At 39.1% G+C, this 27,320-nt stretch overlaps 3 protein-coding genes across 3 annotated transcripts; all 3 read left to right on the forward strand.

Moving 5' to 3' along the window:
* Positions 1 to 4,296: 4,296 nt before the first annotated feature.
* LOC129071597 (olfactory receptor 1044-like) lies at positions 4,297 to 5,235 on the forward strand. Its single transcript, XM_054574914.1, has one exon. It carries the CDS (start codon positions 4,297 to 4,299, stop codon positions 5,233 to 5,235), a length of 939 nt encoding a protein of 312 aa, XP_054430889.1.
* Positions 5,236 to 14,341: 9,106 nt separating this feature from the next.
* LOC129071611 (olfactory receptor 1020-like) lies at positions 14,342 to 15,212 on the forward strand. The gene is given in 2 exon segments (XM_054574916.1): positions 14,342 to 14,734; positions 14,736 to 15,212. Coding segments are annotated over 2 exon segments (870 nt in total).
* Positions 15,213 to 25,573: 10,361 nt separating this feature from the next.
* LOC129071622 (olfactory receptor 1052-like) lies at positions 25,574 to 26,512 on the forward strand. The gene has a single exon (XM_054574919.1). It carries the CDS (start codon positions 25,574 to 25,576, stop codon positions 26,510 to 26,512), a length of 939 nt encoding a protein of 312 aa, XP_054430894.1.
* Positions 26,513 to 27,320: the final 808 nt, after the last annotated feature.

Below are 27,320 nucleotides of genomic sequence, written 5' to 3' on the forward strand. Positions count from 1 at the left end.
CACAGAAAATACATTCATAACAATGGAAAACATTCCATCTGCGGGACAACGGACATGAGAGCAAGTGGCAACGACGGCACAGAGGTAGACCGTTGGGGATGCAGTAATCCCACTGTGTTCAAGCTCCACCTCCTGAACAGGCCTTCGATGCCACGTTTTCCCTCAGACATATACTTTATGACAGCGAATACTCAAATTTGTTAGTTTTCAGGACTATCAAATACTCAAAAAAAAATGGCCAAAAGTAAAGGATAGACACTATTAAGTATTGGTGAAGATGTTCCACAAGGGACTCACACCAGGATAGTGTGTTATGGCAGGGTGGATTGGCAAACTTCGTAGAGATCAGTATGATGATATTTACTAAATCTAAATTTTCTGCACATGCTCACGTACATTTTCAACTCCTGGCTTTAAATACAATGTAAATGTGTGTATATGCCTACCAATAACAATAGAAACAACTCAGCATCCTACTCTGCATTTTAAAGTAGATGAATTAAAAATGATACAGTTGTAAAAAGAATGCTATACCACAAAGGGAATCAATGTTTTCCAACTGAATGTAGCGATCTGCGCAACTGTGTAATTGACTAAAGCAGCACAAGCTTTAGGTGTCTGCTGGTGTATGGCTCAAAACAACATAAAACTAATTTATCATGACAAAAACCAACTATGTAGTTATTCCTTGGGGTGAGGAGACTACTAACTTAAGAGGATAGCTCCATGCCCTGACCGGTGTGGCTCAATTAGTTGTGTGTTGTCCACATTGTGAAATGTTGCCAGTTCAATTCCCAGTCAGGGCACATGCTTGGGTTGCAGGTTCAGTCCCTAGTCGGGGCACATGCAAGAGGCAACCAATTGATCTTTCCCTCTCACATCAATGATTCTCTCCCTCTTTGTTTCCCTTTCTTCATCTCTCTCTAAAAATAAGTCATTTTTTTTGTTTACAAGAAAGATATCCTCAAGTAGAAGGCTTTGGTGATTCTGATAGTGTTCTATTTGTGGTTTTGGCCCTATTTATAACAGTATTATTTTTAAATTGATCTAGCTGTATATTTATCATTTAAGTGTTCTCCTCTACATTACATCTTAAAAAGGTTTTCCAAAAAGCAATTCTATTTTTGCACCAGCATATTCTGAGAAACTTCAGACATTTATTACTGTAAAATGTTTATTTACAGTGCTGCCTCATCTACAACAAAGTTCAGTATATTTTTGTAAAATAATGGAGCAACTCTCTTATTTCTGTGAGACTATTTCTTTCATTATCAATGATTACTGTATTTTTTTAAATATGAGCATTTCTAGTATTGTTTCCAGGAACAAGAGACCAGTGAACCTGGTTTCCCTTGGTGCCATTTCCAAGCATAAGTTGCCAGAACTGGAATTGTTGGGTCAAGAAGCAGTACCATTTTCAATTTTTTGACTTAAGTCCATACTGCTCTCCACCCTGGCTGTACCAATCTGCATTCCCACCAAGACTACATGAGGATTCCCTCTTCCCCATACCAAAGAAATACAAAGGGTTGTGAGGAAATATTACAAGTACCACCATGGCAACCTTCTGGGCAATCAGGATGAAACAGATAAATTCCTAGAAACATACCATCTTCCAACACTGAATTGAGAAGGATCAGGGATTCTGAACAGACAGATTTCAACTAGGGAAATTGAAGTAGTAATGAAAACCTCCCCCCAGAAAAACTCCTGGACCTGATGGCTTCTCAGGTCAATTTTACCAAACATTCAAAGAGCTACTTCCAGACAACTTTTAAGAATTTAAAGAAAATTCCTAAAAGACTCTAAGTTGCTTATTACATCTAGGTTTCAACCTTTGTTTCATACAAAGACTTTATTAGAAACAATTCAGGATATATGTAACATAAAATATATGATAATATAAGGTGATTATTATACAACATAAAACATCTTGCTGTGGCAAAAAAGCCAAAACTGACTTTATTTAAATGCAAAAGTACATGCTTTTAAAGGCCTTTTCTTACCATTTATTTTTCAGGAAAAACTAGGTATGATAAATTATGCATGTATAATTTTACTCATGTTGAAATTTTATGACATGAAGTATCTACATAAAACTATAGGGCATGAACAAAGAAGAACGAAAAAAATAATATAGAAAAGGTTGTATTGACATTATTTGTAATAATTATTTAGATATAAGCTGTATTTATTCTGATGTAATTTTAGTTTAAAAATTAAAAATCCCATAATAGACAACAAAATTTAGTTTTCCTTAAGCACCATGATTATAGTCTATTTTTTCTGTTTTTACAAAGCTCATTTTCTGAAACTGTTTATGAGTGTTTGAATATGTGTGTCTTTGTGTGTAACCTGAGTGGGGTTTTTTTTGTAAATTATGAAATTAAAACAAAATGCCTGTATAAGCCTCGGTGGGCTGGGAGTAAAGACCCTCAGTGTGGTCATTTTACTCTTGCTAAGTAAATACAATATTAGGCAATAACGGGGACAGGGACAGAAGTAACATTTTAAAAAGGTCCATGTTCCTTTCTCAACTGCCCGGCCTGTAGGGAGTAACAGATGATGACACATCTTGTTACACACGTCACCTAGTCCTGAGAGACCAGCACCCAGGCCCAGGCACAGCCCCGGTAACATAAGCAGGCCACTGAGAGACAGGGCTGAACCCTCTGCACACAGGCTCCGGGCAACGGAGGAGTCGGTGCTCTGCGACAGGTACAGCTGTTTCTCATGCTTTTCCAGTTTCTATTTTATATTTCTTTAGTTTTTTATCTTTATTGGACTGAAAGCATGTTGTGAAGCCAATGGGGAGTGTGAAATATTATACAAACTTTTAGTTACTTTTACCACTCTCGTTATTTTAAAGACATTCACAAATGGCAAGGAAGAATAAAATGTGAATATCTTTCATGAAGGTGGTTGGAAATTTTTTGTTTTTAATCTTACCTGTATTTGTACATATTTTACAAATATTTTTATTTTGGAATGAAGTTGTTTTTTATAAAAAATGTCTCTACAAGCACAAATAATTGCATGAGCTCAGACCAGGTGTTCTGCAGACCTGTATGTGGATGACTACATCATTATTCCAATGTATTTCTCTGTCTGTCCTACATTCAACTCACTTCCTTATATTTTCAGAACCAGAATCCCACATATTATATTATATATGATGCACTTGATGTGTGAAATATAAAGTAGAACATAGAATTTAATTGGCCTTCCAAGGACCAACACATTTAACCTAAGGAAAACAGATTTCAGAGATACTCAAAAGCAAGGGGATCAAAAAAATCAATAAAGCAATGTTACAGTTTCTAGGGGATTGGGATGGGGCACAGTTCAGACACTAATTTCTCAGACTGGGCACTGTGGATACAAGAAAACATTTACCTCGCATCTTGCATATCTGATCAACTGGTGAAGAGATTGAGTGGATTCTAGCAGATTACAAGAAAAGGTCTCATACATTGATTCATACTTCTCTCTGGGTCACCTGTGCTTCCAGGATGCCTGCTATCAAGTACTAAAATTTCTTCATAATTTCCCTGAGCAAAGTTGTAAGTGGGAGCATGGTTCACACTAGCGTATTCCAGTTTGCGCTCTCTAACGTATCATTCATGGAGACCTCTCCAACTCCTTCTCTAGTGAACCCTCCCTCCTCTGGGAGTCAAGGGTCACAGACTAGCTTTGTCCCTTGTTTACTGAGTCTGGATAGGACGAGGAGATAATTAGCAAGTGGGGACATGTTATATCAAGAACCAAGCTGAAGATCTGACTCCATTACAATATTGGATCATGAGGGAAAAACAAAGACATATATTAGATACCTGCATCTCTCAGTTGACTATTCTTCTTTATTACAGACTATCATAACACTATGCTACATTGAGAAGAGAAACAACCTTGTTATAAGATGGGGCTTATCAGGACCAAATAATTTTAAGAACTACTTGTTTGACTCTGACGACACCAACTTCTTAATCTAGGAGCTGGAAAAATACAGCATTGGTAGTTATGGAAATAAAATTAGTTCATTTAGATCAATGTGTGCTACATAATCTATATTTGGTGATCAAAATGTAAGATATGTTATTATCATATTATCAATTCAAATTATATTAAATATATTGCAGAGAGCCAGTTTACTTAACGAGGGTGTGAATTGTTTATCTCTTTTTCTAATTACTGACAAATAGAAAGGACCAGCAGTTAATGGGCAAGGAGAGTAAGGAGGTTTTCCTTCCACTTGGATGTTCTTCCTCTACAACAAGGGATCTCCAGGCCTGAGTGATGGCCGTTGAGAACTGCACTGTGTTTGCGGACTTCATTCTCTTAGGACTCTCTGGCAGACAGGATGTGCAGCAGGGGCTCTTCGCGCTCTTCCTGCTGGTTTATGGCATCACAGTGATCGCCAATCTAGGGATGATCCTGCTGATCAACGTGGACCCCCGACTCCACACGCCCATGTATTACTTCCTGAGCAATCTGTCTTTCTGTGATGTCTGCTACTCCTCCGCTGTCTCTCCCAAGATGCTGGCTGATTTCTTATCTGAGCAAAAGAAGATCCCATATAATCTATGTGCCGTTCAGTTATTTGCTTTTAGTGCCTTTGCAGATGTGGAATGTGTCATGCTGTCTGTCATGGCGTATGACCGCTACGTAGCCATTTGTAATCCACTTCTGTATTCAGTGACCATGTCCAGGAGAGCATGCATCCAGCTTGTGGCTGCTGCCTACACAACAGGTTTTATAGATACCACCATCTTTACCTATTGCACAATTCGATTATCATTCTGCAATTCCAATGTCATCGATCATTTTTTCTGTGACCTCCCACCCTTACTAGCCCTCTCCACCTCAGACACAACCATCAGTGAAATAGCGATGACCATATCCTGTAGCTGTCTGGTGGGGTCCAGCGTCATCACTGTCTTCCTCTCCTACAGCTACATCATTACTACCATCCTGAGAATGAAATCGACCGAGGGCAGACGCAAAGCCTTTTCTACCTGTGCCTTCCACCTAACCGCTGTGGCTATATTTTATGGGACACTCCTGTTCATGTATTTCCGGCCCAGCTCGAGTTATTCCATGGACACAGACAAAGTGGCCTCTGTTTTCTACACAGTTGTCATCCCCATGTTAAACCCACTGATCTACAGCTTAAGGAATAAGGATGTGAAAGGCGCCCTGAAAAAAGCAGTTGGCACCAATGTATTCTCTGAATGAAAGCATGTTCAATCCCAAAGTTATTTTAGTGACGTTGAAATGCACAGGATTCTGAAGCCTCTCCAATACAATTCTGAATGGTTCATTATCTACGTTTGTGCCTAAATTAATTGTAGAGAATAGTCATAATGAATCTTTATCTCTTCAAACTAGATAGGCTTATTCAATAGTTATGCAAAGAAGATCTTTGTGTACTGCTCTGCTCTATTCATTGGTGTAAATCCCAGAGAGATATGGGCACAGTACCAGCTCCCTCCTTATATTAATTCCCAGTGCTTTGTTAGCTTTTGTTGTCTCCCTATGTGCTTGTACCATTTTATAAATTTGCTATCATAACACTTGGAAGTCATTAGCATTTAAATTAATAATATTGTTAAAATTCTCTTGCCTTAGCTCAAGGTCCCATATGCAAGACTCTTTTTCATCTTCTTCATCATTAATTCTACTTTGCTATTTACTTTGCTCATTTTCATGATGCCATTCACAAATATTTATGAATGAATATAGGTGTGTCCCCTGCAAGACAGATGAAAAAGGCAGGTTTTGTGAATGAAAATGAAAAGAACTTTCTTTGTTTTATTTTATTCTAATATGTCCATCCTACAAAAATCCACCTGTACTTATTCTTTGACATAGGCTGAGTAAATACTAGGGACAAGGGCCATTTCTCCCCCAGCAATCGGCAGGATCAGCAGCACTAGATTTATTCAGCACATCATATTCCTCACATCCGACTGTGAATTTCCTCTCTTGCCCTCACTCTGGGGAACAGATACATGCTCTTGACAACTATACAGAAACTGTATGAATGGCACTTGATGGTATAGGACATTGACCTTCTCTAATAGCCACTATCTCTTTAATGTATAAAGTGTATAATGTATTTACTTTATCTCCCTTCACATTATGTTCATAGCATTATACTAATTAACTTTTTTAAAAAGCTGATGCTCAACGCATGTAGTTTAATTTGAAAAGAATTATTAACAAAAATTTATGTTAAATGGACAAAACAAACAAACAAGTAGTATTTACATGAGTAGTCTAATTGTCGTGTGTTAAAGTGGTTTTCATGAATCAGTGAAATGAATGGAAACCATATTATAACACATTTTTAACATTAATGTCAGTCATTGTTTAGCGGTTGGATGTTAAGCAATGCTAAAATCTATTTTCATAGCTTAAGTTAATTGTACCTGATGTTTGCACTATTATTGAATAACTAATAATACCATTATTTTAAAAACATTAAATAATTTCTAGTTCTCAGAGTATTCATTTAATTCAATGAGGTTGCCATTCTGTAAAAAAAAGAAAAGAAAAAGAAAGAAAGAAAGAAAGAAAGAAAGAAAGAAAGAAAGAAAGAAAGAAAGAAAGAAAGGTTTAAAATACATATATACATACATAGGCAAAATACAATATTTACGTACCAAGATAATTCAAAATTAAAAAATACAAGAAGACCAGAATATACCACCCCCAACTAAGCCACTTGGGCATACTGCTCATTTTCAAGTACTGTTACTTTAGAAAGCTGGTGTCTTGTCATACATTGGAGGCAACCACAGTTCCTTGGTTCACACACCCTTTGCCTTTACTCTGAAGTACTGGGATAAAAATATTATCAGTCATTTTTTCCTGTGATCCCCTCCCCTGTTTAAGCTAGCGAGCACAGGCACATCAATTAATGAGTGGCTTCTCCTCACAAAGGGCAGCTGATGGAAATTCCCTGTTTTATAACATCTTCACCTCCTACTCTTTCACCTTTTTCTCAGTCTTACAGTACACTTTTCCTGTGGGAGGAGGAAACCTTCTCTACATGGGCCTCACACCTGACTTCTGTGGCCACCCATCAGGGGATTCTTCTCCCATTATTTGCTAATTTATCTCCATTCTACACCAAGATCAGCCTCGGGATGAACCTGCTGATCTATAGTTTGACAAACAAATATGCAGATGACACCTCTAAGAAAGCCACAGGGATGCAGATATATTCCATGTGAGATATGACCTTGCAAGAGTCATCTAATTCCTAATTGCAAGCTCTACATGGGAACCCACAACACCCTCAAACACACATACATATTCTCTCACAAGAATTTCACTAAACATTCATTTTTCACACAGTAAATTGCAGTTTATAACCCCAACATATAAGAAAACATTTACAAGGTTTAATATTGCTGCTTGAAGTTAATGCTACACTGGGTTGCAGCTGGTTGTCTTTAAGGATAAAGTAAATACCTCAGAAAAGCATGTGTGTGTTTCTGTGTGTGATCATGTACTGATTAGGAGGGAAGAAGCCAGATTCCCTTGACTCATACGCCACGTCTGTACCCAGCTATTGAGTGGCACATTCAACAACTCACTTAGTTGTTCTAAGCCTCAGTTAACTTAGCTGGGAACTGGGGAGAATATATTACCTGCGTCATCGATTGCTACATGATTAACTGGCAGAATGCAGAGAAGACTGCCTAAAACATTGAAAGCACTTCAGAAAAGATAACCATATATATAGAGTGACCCCAGTAATGCTCTTAGAATTATACCCAGGAGAAATTAATGAATACCTTCACCCAAAAGAATGTACGAATTATTCACCATTGAATTATTTACAATAGTGTAAACTGAAAACAACTCAATTTTATAGTCACACTGGTCTTCATTAAGCTTGAACACTTTGGGTCAGGAGTTAACAAACTTTTCCTTAAAGTGTTAATTAATGTACCTTTTTAAGATTGGTGGGTCATCAAAATGTTTTCATAACCACTGAGAGTTTCCTTTATTTCATAAAAGCAGTCATCAGCAATATTTAAATAAATGGTGTGTCCAAGCTTCACGAACATGACGCACTATAGTTTGTTGACACATGGTCTCAATTCAGTAAATTACTTCATAATGAATCTGTACATTAGGAAACTACACAGCAATGAAGATGAACAACCTTCTTGCAAATGCAATAGCATAGAGAAATTTTACAGACATAATATTGAGTGAACGAGTCAGACGTAGATGTGTAAAAAATTATACGGTTTGACTACTGTATACCTCAGAAATGTACAAAATCATCTATCATATTGGATATGAATTTGTGATAGATGTGGGTAAAGTTTCTGAGATGCTAGTAATACTTCTTCCTCTGTTGCCCTCGTTCTGGGTGCACCTGCCGATGTATTCATTTCTCAGTCACCGCTCTTTCAGTGACCTCTGCTCACCACAGCAAGTGGACCCAGGACACAGGCAGGTCTCATTGCCAAGAAGTCAATTTCCTTCTGTGACTACTCACTGCAATTCTTGATCTTCTGCTCCTAGGCAGAGTCTCAGTGTCCATAGCTGGCGTTGATGGCTTTTCATGGGCACAAGGCCATTAGCAACCCCTTCCTCTATACGTTCCCCATGTCCAGCAGAGTGTGCTCCCTGCTCATGGCTGGGGAACACATGAAGGGAATTAGGGATGCTTCAATAATACAATATTAATATCCTGCTTTTTGTTTCTGTGGCTCAAACAAAGTTAACCAATTCTTCTCTGATGGCCCACCTCACCTTCTCTTAATTTGGCTCATATTCTCAGGTCAATGAGTTGCTGATGTTCAGTTTGGGGCTTCACTGAACTGATGAGTCTATCAGGACTTTTTGTGTGTAATTGTTATGTCATCCTATCAGTGATGAAGATCAACTGCACTGAGGGGAAGTTCAAACCTTAATCCATCTGCACCTCCCCCTTAAATTCTGTGTTGGCAATTTCCCAGGAGACTCTACTCTTCCTGTAGTTCAGGCCAAGTTCTTCCTATCCCATAGATCAAGACAAAATGAGCGCACTGTTTACACCTTTGTGATCCCCATGTATGTTAAACCCTCGGACTTACAGCCTACAGACCAAGGATAAAAGGGGCCATGGAAAAATTTAGAATCAAAAACTGGTTACATTGAAAAGTTATATATGTATATGCATTCCATGTATATGAATACGTATAATTTACATACACAATATCCTTAAAAATTTAACTGGTTTTGATTAATTTGGTATGATCCAATAACTACTTCTACTCTGGTTCACCTATTCTAAAATGTGTCATTTCCTAAATACTCCATGGCTTCTTTAAAGTCTTGAATGTATATGAAGTACTCCTTATTTCGGGAGATGCTGTGGACTTTCAGTTACCATGTTTTTATTGTGCCAATTTTTTATTTGTGCATTAACTTATTTTCAAAAAGTTATTGAGTTTACAAAGTGTCTGTTGCACTTCTATGTGCTTTTAATTTCACAGCAGCTCGAGCAGCTTTTATACTGAAGAAGCTCATCATCTAGTGTAAGGGACAAATTTTTATATGTGATCATTCAAACTATTTATAATAAACTATGATTATGCCATAATGTGAAAAGACTGGACACTATATATCCAAAGCACATTGATCAAGTATAAGGAAGGAAGATAAATTGTTCTCCCTGGTATAAACAATTAACTGAGATCTAAACAATAAGTGGGAATTACCTGAGAGCTTCCGGCAGTTAGAGAAGCACTCTAGACAGATGGATCAGCTAGTAGAGGGGCCTCAAGTTGGACAAAACCATGTTTTCTCTGGGATTTCAAAGCTTAATGAAGACCAGTGTGACTAAGGTATAAAAAGAACAGGGGACTTGTCGCACGAGTCAATCCCTGCGCTGCAATTCCCAATCCATTTCCTGCCTCCAGGGGCTCTCCCTCCCCCCAGCGAGCTCTCAGCTTGGTTCATACACCGCCTTTGCCATAGAACATTGTTGAACCTACAACTCTGTCTCCTAAATCATTACCATCAAAGTGGGCTTTTAAACACTCCGAGGTTCAGGCTGTGCATTTTGTTTCTTTACCCAAGAACCAGCCTCGCTCCTGAAAGAAAGATATCAAAAAAGTTAATTTGTATTGAATGTTTGTACATATAAAGAAAAAAAAAACCCACGAATGACCTAGTATGTGCCATGAATTTATTTTTTGTATCGTCTATGCAAGAACACAAAGTGGTTGTGGATGCTAAATAAAAGGAGTGTTAAAGACAAACAGATGAATTCTTTAGGAGATAATTAAACCAAACAACATTTCTCAAGAGACTTCACAACTTCACATGCCTCTGCCTCACTTTGCTCAAGTGGCTTGCTTAGTGAACAGAGACAAGGACAGGACTTTGAAGGTTCACACAGGAAGCAATCATAAGATTGCAAGGACAGTCTTAAATGTTGGCCACAGTTACCCAGGCCAGACGTCATCCAATATCTAGGTGCCCTGATACAATGCCTTAGAGGGAAAACATTTCAGATTGCTAGGGAAACCCCATGAGCACAATGACGCTGCTCTGTTATCTAGGGAGGTATTGCTTCTGGGATTCTGAGACACAAGAGGGTAGAAAAGCAAGAGGACAAGCTTCTTGTAATAATAATATTTCCATTTTAACCCATGGCCTTGGAAATTTTACCTATGAGCTAGGGACTATCTTGAACACCAACAGGGCAGGAGTACAACTGAACTAGACTGAAGTGAGAGCAAAGATGGGTGTTAACCGTAAATGCATATAGATAGCATCCAGCTAACACATCACTTGCCCAGGAAACAACTGAAATGTATTTAAAGTCAGATTTCATATGCTTGTCAGTCACCCCAAACAGATCTGAGTCGAATGAGTGAACCAAAGTACAAACAGCAAGAAAGCAGAAGGCTTCACTGATTCTGATAATACCCTGTTCCTTAGTCTGGTGACTGATTACTGCGATATTTTTTAACACAAATGGTGTACTTACCCCTTAAGCATTTTCTGTATGTACATGCTGCACCATGACTCACCTAAAGATCAGCTACAGTGAAAAAGATTCTCAGTATTAACATCAAGTACCTGTTTGAATGAGGAATAACCACAGGTCTCACACACTGACAGAACTCACAATGGACGTTCAACTTTGGAAATCTGTGCGGTAGCTTTCTCTTACAGCCTCCTTAAAATCCCCCTTCAGAGACATAATCAACAGAAAAGAGACAATACGTACACACAAAGCATGTATAAACATGATCAATATAGCATTATTTGGGATTTGACAAAAATATATAGTATGACTATTCATTGGAATACTACACAGCAAAGAGATTAAATACACTATCATCACATAGAAGTGCTTGCAGAAATCATATGCATAATATTGAATGAAAGGATACAGACATGATAGAATAAAAACAGAATGATTTTCATCCTGTTGGCTTTATGAAAACACACAACTATTTACCGTATTGACAGCAATTGTGTTAGGGTCCACAGACAGTCTCTGAAAGGCTTGTTTGCTGATTTTTTGTTCGGGGTTTCCAAGAAGGGACATTTAAATGATCAAAAATGTACCTTTTAAAAATATACAAATGCACATCTCAAAAAATTTTGGGAAATTAAAGACTATTTACTATCAGACTGTATGCAGCTGCAGGATTTCATTACTGATTTTTCAGTCTCTAGCTGTTTCATATAAACACAAGTTTTCAAAATATGACTGTGAAATTAACACAGCATTCAACCTGCCTAAAGTATTTCATTGAAGGATTGAGCTTTGTTACCAGAAAGTACTAGCTTGCTCATATATCAGAGATGTTTTCAGCAACCTTCAGTCACTACTTTCCTTGTTTCCTGCAACAGGAAGCCTTACTAAGCCTGGTTTTCCTTGGGAGCTATGTGAAGCGTCATGCATCGGCCCATGTGGTAAAGAGCCATGCCTCAGGGTCAAACCACCCCTGTCTGGTGAAGGAGATTATACGTACACAACTTTCAGTGCAATCTTGTGTTTGAGGGCACCTGTGATACCAGGAAACCCATGAAGATAAAGAATATTTTTTCTCCAGTTTGCTCTGAAGTCTTAAATTCTATTGTATACCTTCCTTCTAACCCAGAGTTAAAGAAAGCCATTCCAATAGAACATAAAACCTCTGGGAATGATGTAAGTTATTTAATTTCAACAATGTTTTGCGATCCAACTCTGGATTTAATGGGGAGTGGGAGGTGGACTACAGGGGCTTCCATGTTTATGACGATAACTCTTGGTTCCTGCTGGAAGGGAGTGGAGCCTGAGGTAACCTGCACCCCTGGAGGCAGGGGGCACCGGAGGGTCAAACGAGGATGGGGGCGGTGTCAGGGGAAGGGGTCCAGGGTCTCTGACTCCTCCACAAATACACCAGAGAGACAAGACAAAGGTCCTAAAGCTCTTCGGTCCCACAGGTACAGCACTTTCTTGTGTTTACCTCGTGGAAAATCACTTCGGTGGCCTTTAAAACACCTAACATGCTTTTAAGTCTGTATTTCTTTCCCATTCACCCTGTCTGTAGACAATAACACGTGACAAAACATATCATTACATCTGTCACTTTTTCCTGCCACAGCGTGTGCAGCGCCCAGTGACCAGACACGAAGTTGGCGCTATAACCCAGCTGAGTCCGGAGACAGCGCGGAGCCTCCGCAGACTGGATGGGATGCAGGCGCCAGCGCTCTGGGACAGGTACCGGGGCCTGCTGCTTTCCTTTCTGCCTTAGATTTCGCTAATATTTGCCTTTATTGGACTGAAAGTATGCGATATCTCTTTAAGAAGTATGAAATACTATAGAAACTTTTATTTTAATTACTTTTATCCATCTAAATTTAAAGACATATACATAAAGGCAGAAAATGCAATGAACTGCAATAATGGATTGTGGAGGTAGTAAGATTTGTTATTTTTATTCTCTTTCCTGTACTTTCTAGATTTTTTAAAGAGATGTTTTCCTTTTGGTTTAAGAAAAGCATTTTCTTTTTCTTTTTTTGTTTTTTTTTAGCTGTGTCTACAGGGACAGACAGTGAAATCAGTTCATGCCAAAGGTTCAGAGAACTGCACAAGGATCACTTCACTAGGTCATTCCTCAGATTTTCTTTTCCTGTTCTTCTACCTTCCACTCCACTGTCATCATATTCTCACAGAAGAGAAGGGGTCATATATGACATATATAAGTTATTGATTGGGTAAATTATAACAGTGGGACATAGAACTCAATTGGCCCTCCAAAGACCAATTCTTTTAAAGCAAAGAAGGGCCTATTTCTGAGTTATTCAAAGAAATAGAGATCAAAGAAAACAATAAACAATATTTTAATTTTTAAAGAAACAGGGGCAGATTTCAACATAGTTTCCCTCTGAAGTAACTGGTCTGTAGACAGATGAGGACTTTTATCGTGTGTCTGACACATCTGTTCTGTTGGTGATACATCACGTGGATGCCAGTTGATTAGAGGACAGTGACTCACACGGAAATACATCACCCTCTCTTTCTGTCACCCTAGCTACCAGCACGCCCAGAGTCAGGTCCCAAACATTGCTCAGAAGCTCTGCTGAACAACAACAGCTGCCAGAGGGAGCATGGGGAGCCCAGGCCATTCCAGCCTAACGTGTCGCCCTCAGGACCCTGCCAGCCTCCTCTCCGGCAGCCACCACCTCCTGCGCCAGTGGGCCCTGGGTCACAGACTCTCTCTACCCTTGTTTACTGAGGCTGGAAAGCACCTGAGGGGTTAATAGGGATGTAGGGGAGTCCAGATACCCACCATGTCTCTGCCAACTCCACAACTGTAAAAATAAAGGGAAAATAAGAGAATATATTCATTATTCATACCTATCACCTAGCTATGTTTCTAAATTACAGATATAACACAGTCTCCACAATATTGGAAAACCACAACGATCCTATCAGAAGATATGGGTGACTGAACCAACTAATCTAAGAACTATTGCCACAACTGTAAATCATCAATTTCTTAATCTACTATAAAGGAGTAACAAAACTTATCTTAAATGCCACATCAGTTCCTACAGAACTAGCATGATTTGATGTAAAAGTGTACCTTGACTCAGTATAATGCTATGTAAATATAAGAGATATTATTATCATTTATTGTTTTATATTATATAGCAGGTATTTTCAAATAGTCAGGTTTCTCCATGGAGTCCTACCATTGTTTCCTTCTTTTTCTAATTATGTACAAAAGGAAAGAACCAGCAGTTTAACTGCTAAGACAGTAAGATGACTTTCTCTCCACTTGCATTTTCTTCCTCCACAAGCAGAGATCTCCAGGCCTGAGTGATGGCTCTTGAGAACTGCACTGTGTTTGAGGACTTCATACTCTTAGGACTCTCTGGCAGACAGGATGTGCAGCAGGGGCTCTTTGCGCTCTTCCTGCTGGTTTATGGCATCACGCTGATCGCCAATCTAGGGATGATCCTGCTGATCAACGTGGACCCCCGACTCCACACGCCCATGTATTACTTCCTGAGCAATCTGTCTTTCTGTGATGTCTGCTCCTCCTCCACGGTCTCTCCCAAGATGCTGGCTGATTTCTTATCTGAGCAAAAGAGGATTGCATATCACTTATGTGCCGTTCAGATGTTTGCTTTTGGTGCCTTTGCAGATGTGGAATGTGTCATGCTGTCTGTCATGGCATATGACTGCTACGTAGCTATTTGTAATCCACTGTTGTAATACAAAAACGATGTCCAGGAAGGTCTGTGCCCAGCTAGTGACCATTGTGTACGTCCAAAGTTTGTTGTATTCTGCAGTCTTTACCTATTGCACAATTCAATTGTCATTCTGTAATTCCAATATCATCAATCACTTTTTCTGTGACCTCCCACCGTTACTAGCCCTCTCCACCTCTGACACCACCATCAATGAGATAGCGATGTTCACTTACAGTAGCTGTGTTCTGGGGACCAGCATCGTTACTGGCCTCCTCTCCTACAGCTGCATCATAACTATCATCCTGAGAATGAAATCGGCCGAGAGCAGACGCAAAGCCTTCTCTACCTGTGCCTCCCACCTAACCGCTGTGGCTATATTTTATGGGACACTCTTGTTCATGTATTTCCGACCCAGCTCGAGTTACTCCATGGACACAGACAAAGTGGCCTCTGTTTTCTACACAGTTGTTATCCCCATGTTAAACCCACTGATCTAGAGCTTAAGGAATAAGGATGTGAAAGATGCCCTGAAAAAAGCAGTTGGCGCTAAATTGTGCTCTGATTGAAGCCATGTTTTCACACGAGGTATTCATTTGAAGATCCTGAGAGCTAAAGTGCAGGTATTTGACACTCATTTCTATTGGCCCACCAGTGCCCTTTGTACATATTTTCCACTTCTTATCATCGTGTCTAAAGGAAACATAGGGAGTACTCATTATTTATCTTAGTCGCCTCCATAAGCTAAACAGGACTAGTAGTAGGTTCGCTTAATTGTTTTTCAACGAGGATTTTTCATCCCTCTTTTCTCGATTCACGGGTAAGTCCCAGGGAGACATAAGGGCAGAGCAACCCCTCCAGCCATGTCAGTTCAACTCAGCCACCCAAGGTTCCATTTCTTTAAACAATGGGTGTCATAAACTTGCTCGTTCCAGGGGTTTTATGGGTTGACATAGGCTTCTTTATCTTATTCCTGTGTATTTCTATCACCCTGTAAATACTTCATCATAACATTTAGAAGTATAAGTAGTAAATAAGTAACTAAGAATCCAAACTCTGGCCCTAACTGAAAGTTCATAACTGCACACCCCTTTCTTGTCTTCTTCACAAATATGTCTTCCTTGTTATTGTCAATACTCTGTTCCAAGATATCATTCAAAAACAGTTGTTGAATAAATGAATGTCCTCTGCCAAACTGATGCAATAAAGAACCTTTTAACTTTTCTTAAAAATACAGAGTTCCCTTTATTTATATTCTTCTATTTCATTATGTTTGTCTTGGACAAAATTCACAGGTGTTCCTTGTCCTTTGTCCTTGGCTGAAAAGTTTCAGGGAGCAGGGATCACATGATACAAAAATCTTCCTGGGTCCTCTATTTGTCACCACTCTGCCCCAAATTTATGAACAGATACCCAAAGGATCAGAAGGTGGATATTTATGTGGCACCTTGCAGCATTCACGTGAACCTATGGATCTCCCTTCTTGCCCTCACTGTGGAGAACAAGCATGACCCACTTGACAAATGTACAGAAATTGCATGAATGGAAGTTGGAATTAATGACGCCAGGACCTCTTGAAGGTCAGTGGAAAAGAAAACTTCATGAGGAAGAGTATGCATAGCTCCACACTGGATAAAAATAAAATTTTAAGGAATGTATTGCCCAATGGATACCATAAACTGTAAAGGCATAGTTAAAAACAACTATATGTGCTCAATGGAAAAATAGGGATAAATCATAGTGTTCCATTTGTAATGATTTACATTTGCTGTCTGTATATCTGTGCATTGAACTGGAATAAACTCTACACACGACTTTATTAGCGATCATCTCTGAGTATGTTAAGGTTATTCCAGTAACTTAATTACTTAACTGCTTATGTCCTTCCCCTCACAAAAATTAACAGTTAATCAAGCTGTGAAAAACATAACACAATTTCAGATTCTATAGAGTGCTTATTTTATTTTATGTTGTTGTCAAGAAAGGAATGAGGACACACTCTTTTCTGGCTCCAGAAGGACAGAGTCTTGGGTAATAGAAGGTTTTTCATTCAGGTCCTCATCCCTAATTTTATCTATCCCTTTAACGTATGAAAGTTTGGAAGGTATATACTTCCAAGCATGATAAGAATGAAACAATACATTTAAACATGCGATTTTCAGCAGGTTACTTGCCTTCAGTTACTAATGGAGTTTCAAGACAAAGATATTCTAGTACTCTTAATTCTTTCATTTTATAGTACCAAATAATGTAGTTGTTGTCCATGAAATAATTAACACACGAGGACTTCTCAATCATTCTCCAAAACACTTCAACTCTCACTTATTTTAATAAAAAACATAATACATATATTCATATCTTTAAAAAATGACCTCTTTATGCTGTATATATTTAGCTTGGATGCTCATGATTCACATGTACATTTAAGGAAAAAAAAACCATACTTCTTTCTTTAACTTTTACTTTAAAAATACTGAATTAATAGCTTTTACACATAAGGAAGAAAGCAGAATATTTGTTTCTGTTTGGCTCTTATTTTCATTTTAGGGAAATGACAAAGATGGGACACAGGTTTAGATAAGAATTGGACTTTGAAGTAAGACACACCAGATTGTAAATCCTTTCCTTGTCCCCAATAAATTTAATAAAAAGGTAAATTTCCTTCCTTGTTAGCTTTGGTGTAAGCTAGAGTACTTAATCTTTTTAAGCATCACTTTCCTCATCTCTTGATGACAGGCCTAATATAGATATTAGAAGGAGAAATATATATAAATTCAGGCATTGATGATTACTCAAGAGCATTTGTAAGATCTTACAGAGACAGCTAACTCCCAATTACGAGCTGAAGCCCTGGTGCTGGAATAATAGACGGTATCCTCCCCGACCTAATGTCAGGAGGTGAAGTCTCCAAGATCCATTACACCCTGCTCAACCCACTGGCAGAGTCCCTTGTGAGTCCCAGCCTCGGGTGCTTTGGGGTTTTCTGACATTCACCTCAAAATTTGTCTTTCTTAACGCTGCCTTCACACTTAAAGTGGAGTAGAGGTTGTTCATGGCTACCTGTGTGGCCACACCATGCCCACGTCCAGGGCAAATCCCGGGGCCCACTCTGCTAATCTAAGTTCCAGACCCCACACTGCCAAGAAGTGAGTTCAGATCGTTAATCCCACAGAATCTCATTTCACGTTCTACTGTTTGGCCCTGTCCCAAGGACTGGGGTTAAAATCACCCATTTAGCTACAAAGGAACGAATGTTCATCCATTATGATAAACTCATGCTCTCTGGACATCTTCTGCACAGTACTTAGAAAAAAACACTTGGTTCTCATCACTCTCAGGAAGCCATTCCATTCTTCTCTATTGGAACCCCACTTTGGTCAGAGCCCTACCTCACCACTGATCTTCTAAGACAAACCTCTTTTAGGAAAGCTACCTTGCATTGCAGTAAATGGAACTGCCATCTAGACTATAACACAACATACATTTTCACTATTAGAAGGCTTTCCTCGCTACTCCGTCCCCTCTCCCTCTAGTCAAACTCACCCAAGGTGTACTAGATCTGTCCAGAAGGTATACAGCCATGGAATAGGATAAACGGAGACATTTATTGAAGAAGATGCAAGGTATTTTCACATAGGACAATGATGCCTCAGTCCCCTTCAAAGGACGCACGTCGAGAACTCAGCAGTCTGCCAGTCACCATCAGTTGCCCCATTAAAAATTCGTGAATCTCATCAATGGTCTGTAATCTCTTCCCTTTGAAAGGTTATTTTAGTTTTGGGAAAAGCCAGATGTCAAGGGGCATCCTCTGGGCTCTAGGGGGTGTGCGTCACCTGGGTGATTGGCTGCTTAGCCCAAAAGATCTTCACGAGACCTGATTCATGAGGGGGCATGTTGTTGTAATGAAGCTGCCAATCACCCGTTGCCCATAGCTGCGGACTTCTGAATCATCCCAGCGTTTTCCACAGGGGAATGTTCAGGCTTAATGCAAATGTGGTGCAGATCCATTGTTCCACTCCTTTAGTCATTTTGAATGCAACGGCCACACTGCACACATTCTCACTCAGTGGATTGGCCTTCCCAACTGACTAGTCAAGGGAATGATTTGCAACCTGAATCATTGATGTGCATTCCAGTCCACTCTCCTTGGCTGCCAGGTTACATCAATGTGGCGCAAAATGCTCTGCTTATACTGACAATGGCTGGACTATTTGTGGATGCACTTTCTCTGCTTTCGTTCAACTTCCCGGTCCCAACTTCCGTAGGGTACGTTCCCTAAGAAGACAACTGCACTGTCATCCCACCATCCATAGTTCCAGGTTCCATCTCTGGCTCCTGAGCATAATCTCCTTCAGTAATTCTGTGGAATGAATCAGTGTTTCACATCAAATCCTTAACTGTAGTTCTTGATTTCTGTTCAGGCACTGATATCTCCAAACATAAGCACCACCTGGTTGACAGGGTCTATGTATCATCATCCAAGCAAATAGCTCCACAATGGTAAAAATCTGGTTAGTAAAATGTGTTAAATCAAAACTGAAATAATTCTCATTGTATCTATAAGTGTGTGTCTCCATATGAAGAGGCAGCATTTCAATTGACCTTGAAATCTTCTGTAGAAACGTGCTCTCAATTGCGGAGGCGCCGACAGCAGTGTTGAGCCTCAGGGTCCACTCACAACTCACCGTAACTGTGACCTTTGACAAACCACTTGTTCTCTTTGAACCTCAGGTTCCACTCTGTCAAATGAGGAGCTTGAACTCAAAAACCTAAATTGTTTATACAAGATACCACGTCCTGGGTTATATTAATATGAATCTGTCAATGCACACACCCATTTCTCTCTGGCATGACTGAGAAAATGACCAACGGCGGGGAATACATTCATAGCAATGGAAAACATTCCATCTGCGGGACAACAGACATGAAGAGCAAGTGGCAATGACGGCACAGAGGTAGACCTTTGGGGGTGCAGTAATCCCACTGTCGTCAAGCTCCACCTCCTGAACAGGCCTTCGATGCCACGTTTTCCCTCAGACATATACTTTATGACAGCGAATACTCAAATTTATTAGTTTTCAGGACCATCAAATACTCATAAAAAATGGCCAAAAGTAAAGGATAGACACTATTAAGTATTGGTGAAGATGTTCCACAAGGGACTCACACCAGGAAAGTGTATTACGGCAGGGTGGATTGGCAGACTTCGTAGAGATCAGTATGATGATATTTACTAAATCTAAATTTTCTGCACATGCGCACGTACATTTTCAACTCCTGGCTTTAAATACAACGTAAATGTGCATATATGCCTACCAAAGGTACTACGAGTGTTCACACTAAAATTATCATAATAACAAGAGAAAACAACTCAGCATCCTACTCTGCATTTTAAAGTACATGAATTAATAATATAGTTGTAAAAAGAATGCTATACAACAAAGGGAATCAATGTTTTCCAACTGAATGTATCAATCTGCACAACTGTGTAATTGACTAAAGCAGCACATGCTTTAGGTGTCTGCTGGTGCATGGCGCAAAACAACATAAAACTAATTTCTCATGACAAAAACCAACAATGTAGTTATTCCTTGGGGTGAGGAGACTACTGACTTAAGAGGATAGCTCCATGCCCTGACCGGTGTGGCTCAGTTACTTAGGTGTTAATGACAAAGTGAAACGCTGCCAGTTCTATTCCCAGTCAGGGCACATGCTTGGGTTGCAGGTTCAGTCCCTAGTCGGGGCACATGCAGGAGGCAACCAATTGATCTCTCCCTCTCACATCAATAATTCTCTCCCTCTTCATTTCCCTTTCTTGCTCTCTCTTTAAAAATGAATAAATATTTTTATAATAAAAAGGATACCTCAAGTAGAGGACTTTGTTGATGATGGTAGTGTTCTATTTGTGGTTTTAGCCCTGGTTATAACAGTATTTATTTTTTAATTATGCTAGCTGTATACATATCACTTAAGTGTTCCCAACTACATTACATATTAAAAAGGTTTTCCAAAAAACAAGTCTAATTTTGCACCAGTAGATTCTGTGACACTTCAGACATTTATTATCGTAAAATGTTTATTTATGGTGCTGCCTCGTCTAAAATAAAGTTCAGTATATTCTTGTAAAATAATAGAGCAACTCTTATAGATTATTTCTGTGAATATTTGTTATCAATGTTATTATACTTTTAAATTTTATTTTAATTTATTTTTTCAAATACATTTGTCTCTGCCTACCCCCCATGACTTTCCCTTGCTCCCTCTCTCCTACCCTCCCTCAGCTCTTCCCCTTTGGTTTTGTCCATGAGTCCCTGCTATATGTTCCTTGACTTTCCTCTTCCCTTCCTTTTCCCTGCCCCCCCTGCCTCCTTCCCTCTTGTCTCTGCTGCTTTCTTTTCCTTTCAGTGTTGCTGGTCTTTTCCTTGCATCTTCACAATTTCCTTGCAATTTTCCTTGCATCTTTGTATTGTTGGTTAAGTTCCACTTAGAGGTGAGATCATATGGTATTTGTCTTTCGCCCCCTGGCTTATTTCGCTTAGCATAATGCTCTCCAGTTCCATCCATGCTGTCATGAAGTTTAGTAGTTCTTTTTTTCTTTCTGCTGCTTAGCATTCCATTGTGTATATGTACCATAACTTTTGATCCAATCATCTACGGATGGGTTTAGGTTGCTTCCAACACTTGACTATTGTAAACTGGGCTGCTATGAACATTGGGGTGCATAGGTTCTTTTGTATTGGCATTTTGGTATTCTTAGGATATAGTGCCAGCAGGGAAATCGCTGGATCAAAAGGCAGTTCCATTTTCAGCTTTCTGAGGAAATTCCACACTGCTTTCCATAGTGGCTGCACCAGTCTGCATTCCCACCAACAGTGGACTAGCGTTCCCTTTTCTCCACAGCCTCGCCAGCACCTGTTGTTTGTGGATCTGTTTATGATGGCTGTTCTGACTGGTGTGAGGTGGTACCTCATGGTGGTTTTGATCTGCATTTCTCTGATGGCTAGTGATCCTGAGCATCCTTTCAAATGTCTCTGGGCCCTCTGTATCTCCTCCTCGGAAAAGGGTTTGCCCAGGTCCTTTGTCCATTTTTGGATTGGATCGTTTGTTTCTTGGAGTGGAGTCGAGTGAGTTCTTTATATATCTTGGTGATCACACCTCTATCTGATGTATCATTAGCGAATATATTTTCCCATAGGGTTGGCTCCCTTTTCATTTTGCTGATGTTTTCTTTCTCCGTGCAGAAGCTTCTTATTTTGATGAACTCCCACTTGTTTACTCTTTCCTTTATGTCCCTTGCTTTAGGAGACATATCAGTGAAAAAATTGCTGCATGGGATATCTGAGAGTTTCCTGCCAATGTTCTCCTCTAGGACTTTTATGGTGTTGTGACTTCTATTTAAGTCTTTCATCCATCTTGAGTTTATTTTTGTGTATGGTGTCAGCTGATGATCCAATTTCAATTTTTTGCATGTACCCGTCAATTTATAGATTCAACACAATCCCTATTAAGATACCAATGACATATTCCACAGAAATAGAACAGACATTTCAAACATTTATATCGAACCATAAATGACCTGGAATAGACTCAGCAATTTTGAGAAAGAAAAACAAAGTAGGAGGGATCACAATACCGGACATCAAACTCTACTACAAAGCCACTATACTCAAAACAATCTGGTACTGACACAAGAACAGACCCATAGACCAGTGGAACAGAATAGAAAGCCCAGAAATAAGCCCAGGTCTCTACGGGCATCTAATATTTGACAAAGGGGGCAGAAGCATAAAATGGAGCAATTATAGCCTCTTCAACAAATGGTGTTCGGAGAGCTGGATGATTACTGTATTTTTTTAAAGCAAAGAAGTCTTATTCAAATAAGAGCATTTCTACTACTGTTTGCAGGAACAAGGGACCAGTCAACCTGGTTTTCCTTGGTGCCATTTCCAAGCATAAACTCCCAAAACTGGAATAGTTGGGTCAAGAAGCAGTACCATGTTTAATTTTGTGAGTTATGTCCACACTGCTTTCCACCCTGTCTGAACCAATCCGCATTCCCACCAACAGTGCATGAGGATTCCCTCTTCCCCATGCCGAGGACCTACAAAGGATTGTGAGGAAATATTACAAATAACACCATGGCAACCATCTGGACAATCACGATCAAATAGATAAATTCCTAGAAACATACCATCTTCCAAAACTGAATTGGGAAAGATCAGGGATTCTGAAGAGACAGATTTCAACTAGGAAGATTGAAACAGTAATGAAAACCTCCCCCCCAAAAAAGTCCTGGACCTGATGGCTTCTCAGGTGAATTTTACCAAACATTCAAAGAACAACTTTTGGGCAACTTTTATGAATTTAATGAAAATGCATAGAAGACTCCAGATTACTTATTACCTCTGGGTTTCAACCTTTGTTTCATACAATGACTTTATTAGAAACAACTCACGATATATATATATCATACAATATATGATAATACGTGGTGATTTTTGCACAATATAAAACATCTCACTGTGGCAAAAAAGCCAAAATTGACTTTATTTAAATGCAAATGTACATGTTTTTTAAGGCCATTTCTTACCATTTATTTCACAGGAAAAACTATCTATGATAAATTATGCATGTATAATTTTACTCATGGCTAAATTTTAGGGCATGAAGATTCTGTATACACCTACAGGCAATTAGCAAAGAATGAAAATATTAATGTGGAAATGGTTGCATTGATTATTCATAATAATTACTTAGACATAAGTTATATTTCTTCTGATGTAATTTTAGTTTAAAAATTAAAAATCCCATAATAGACAACAAAATTTAGTTTTCCTTAAGCACCATGATTATAGTCTATTTTTTCTGTTTTTACAAAGCTCATTTTCTGAAACTGTTTATGAGTATTTGAATATGTGTGTCTTTGTGTGTAACCTGAGTGGGGTTTTTTTGTAAATTATGAAATTAAAACAAAATGCCTGTATAAGGCTTGGTGGGCTGGGAGTAAAGAACCCTCAATGTGGTCATTTTATCTTGCTAAGTACGTACAATATTAGGCAATAAGGGGGACAGGGACAGAAGTAACATTTTAAAAAGGTCCATGTTCCTTTCTCAACTGCCCGGCCTGTAGGGAGTAACAGATGATGACACATCCTGTTACACCCGTCACCTATTCCTGAGAGACCAGCACCCAGGCCCAGGCACAGCCCCGGTAACATAATTAGCAGGCCACTGAGAGACACGGCTGAACACTCCGCACACAGGCTCCGGACAACGGAGAAGCTGGTGCTCTGCGACAGGTACTGGTGTTTCTCATGGTTTTCTAGTTTCTATTTAGATTTCTTTAGTTTTTTATCTTTATTTGACTGAAAGCATGTTGTGAAGCCAATGGGGGGTGTGAAATATTATACAGACTTTTAGTTACTTTTACCACTCTCGTTATTTTAAAGACATTCACAAATGACAAGGAAGAATAAAATGTGAATATCTTTCATGAAGGTGGTTGGAAACTTTTTGTTTTTAATGTCTTATCTGTATTTTTAAAAATTTTACAAATATTTTCATTTTGAAATGAAGTTACTTTTTTAACAATGTCTTCATAAGCACAAATAATTAGATGAGATCACCAGGTCATCTGCAGACCTGTATGTGGATGACTACATCATTATTCCAATGTATTCCTCTTTCTATCCTAAGTTCAATTCATTTTCTTCTATATTCACAGACAGAATGTCACATATTATATTATATATGATGTACTTGATGTGTGAAATATAACAGTAGAACATAGAATTTAATTGGCCTTCCAAAGACCAACACATTTAACCTAAGGAAAGCAGATTTCAGAGATACTCAAAAGCAAGGGGATCAAAAAAATCAATAAAGCAATGTTACAGTTCCTAGGGGATTGGGATGGGGCACAGTTCAGACACTAATTTCTCAGGCTGGGCACTGTGGATACAAGAAAACATTTACCTCGCATCTTGCACATCTGATCAACTGGTGAAGAGATTGAGTGGATTCTAGCAGATTAGAACAGAAGGTCTCATACATTGATTCATACTTGTCTCTGGGTCACCTGTGCTTCCAGGATGCCTGCTATCAAGTACTAAAATTTCTCCATAATTTCCCTGAGCAAAGTTGTAAGTGGGAGCATGGTTCACACTAGCGTATTCCAGTTTGCGCTCTCTAACGTATCATTCATGGAGACCCCTCCAACTCCTTCTCTAGTGAACCCTCCCTCCTCTGGGAGTCATGGGTCACAGACTAGCTTTGTCCCTTGTTTACTGAGTCTGGATAGGATGAGGTGATAATTAGCAAGTGGGGACATGTTATATCAAGAACCAAGTTGAAGATGACTCTGTTACAATATTGGACCATGTGGGAAAAACAAAGAAATATATTTGATACCTGCATCTCTCAGTTCACTATTCTTCTTTATTACAGACTATAACAACACTAATACTACATCAAGAACAGAAACAACCTTGTTATAAGATAGGGCTTATCTTGACCAAATAACGCTTGACTATGACGACACCAACTTCTTAATCTAGGAGCTGGAAAAAATACTACATTGGTTGGTATGGATATAAAATTACTTCATTTAGATCAATATGTGCTACATAATCTATATAGTGTGATCAAAATGTAAGCTGTGTTATTATCATATTATCAATTCATATTACATTAAAAATATTGCAGAGAGTCAGTTTCCTTAAAGAAGATCTGCATTCTTTATCTCTTTTTCTAATAACTGGCAAATTGAAAGAACCAGCAGTTCACGGTCAAGGAGAGTAAGGAGGTTTTCCTTCCACTTGGATGTTCTTCCTCTACAACAAGGGATCTCCAGGCCTGAGTGATGGCCGTTGAGAACTGCACTGTGTTTGCGGACTTCATACTCTTAGGACTCTCTGGCAGACAGGATGTGCAGCAGGGGCTCTTCGCGCTCTTCCTGCTGGTTTATGGCATCACGCTGATCGCCAATCTAGGGATGATCCTGCTGATCAACGTGGACCCCCGACTCCACACGCCCATGTATTACTTCCTGAGCAATCTGTCTTTCTGTGATGTCTGCTACTCCTCCGCTGTCTCTCCCAAGATGCTGGCTGATTTCTTATCTGAGCAAAAGAAGATCCCATATAATCTATGTGTGGTTCAGATGGTTTTCTTTGGTGCCTTTGCAGATGTGGAATGTGTCATGCTGTCTGTCATGGCGTATGACCGCTACGTAGCCATTTGTAATCCACTTCTGTATTCAGTGACCATGTCCAGGAGAGTGTGCATCCAGCTCGTGGCTGCTGCCTACACCACAGGTTTTATAGATACCACCATCTTTACCTATTGCGCAATTCGATTATCATTCTGCAATTCCAATGTCATCAATCATTTTTTCTGTGACCTCCCACCCTTACTAGCTCTCTCCACCTCAGACACAACCATCAGTGAAATAGCATTGACCATTTCCTGTAGCTGTCTGGTGGGGTCCAGTATCATCATTGTCCTCCTCTCCTACAGCTACATCATTACTACCATCCTGAGAATGAAATCGACCGAGGGCAGACGCAAAGCCTTTTCTACCTGTGCCTCCCACTTAACCGCTGTGGCTATATTTTATGGGGCACTCGTGTTCATGTATTTCCGCCCCTACTTAAGTTACTCCATGGACACAGACAAAGTGGCCTCTGTTTTCTACACAGTTGTTGTCCCCATGTTAAACCCACTGATCTACAGCTTAAGGAATCAGGATGTGAAAGGCGCCCTGAAAAAAACAATTGGCACCAAATTATTCTCTGGATGAAAGTGTGTTCGACCAAAAAGTTTTCTTTAAGTGATGTTGACAGGCACCATTTTCTGTAGCCTCACCAATAGAATTCTGAATGTTTCGTTATCTACTTTTGTGCCTAAACTGATTGTAGAGAATAGTCATAATGAATCTTTATCCCTTAAAACTAAGGAAGGTTTACTTTATAGTTTTCCAAAGAGGATCTTTTGTACTGCTCTGCTCTATTCATGGGTATAAATCCCAGAGAGACATGGGCACATTACCATCTCCCTCCATGTATAAATTTCAAGTGGTTTAACTTAGCTTGGTGTCTCCCTATGTGCTTGTACTATCTTATAAATTTGCTATCATAACACTTAGAAGTGATTAGCACTTAAATTAATAATAAAAAGTTAACATTTAATTAATAATTAAATAATTATTTAAATAATTATTTTAAATAATAAAAGTTAAAAGTTAATTAATAATTAAAAAGTTAAAATGGAGTGTGCTTAGTGTATGTACCTCAAACATCGTAAGAGTGAAACAACACCCATTTCAGCTCTGCTTAAATGTCCCATTTTTAAATCACAGACAACTCTCTCCTTCAAGCATTGTATTGAGATCATTCTGTTATTGTATCACAATCTCCTATGTGAGACTGCGAGCATTCCTCGCCCAAGGACTGAGCATTTCATGTCTATTCCCCAAAGCACCTGCATGGTGTCAGTGACACAGAATGACAAAGCAGACAAATATATAGAAAAATGAAATGTTAGATAACATTTTAGCTTTTATTAGATGTTACTAAAACAACAAATTTCAGGGTGAGGCTTGGCAATAC

The sequence above is a fragment of the Pteronotus mesoamericanus genome, unplaced genomic scaffold (genome assembly GCF_021234165.1).
Source record: "Pteronotus mesoamericanus isolate MK-2021 breed Mesoamerican mustached bat unplaced genomic scaffold, CSHL_Meso_final contig_1064, whole genome shotgun sequence".
Lineage (NCBI taxonomy): Eukaryota > Metazoa > Chordata > Mammalia > Chiroptera > Mormoopidae > Pteronotus > Pteronotus mesoamericanus.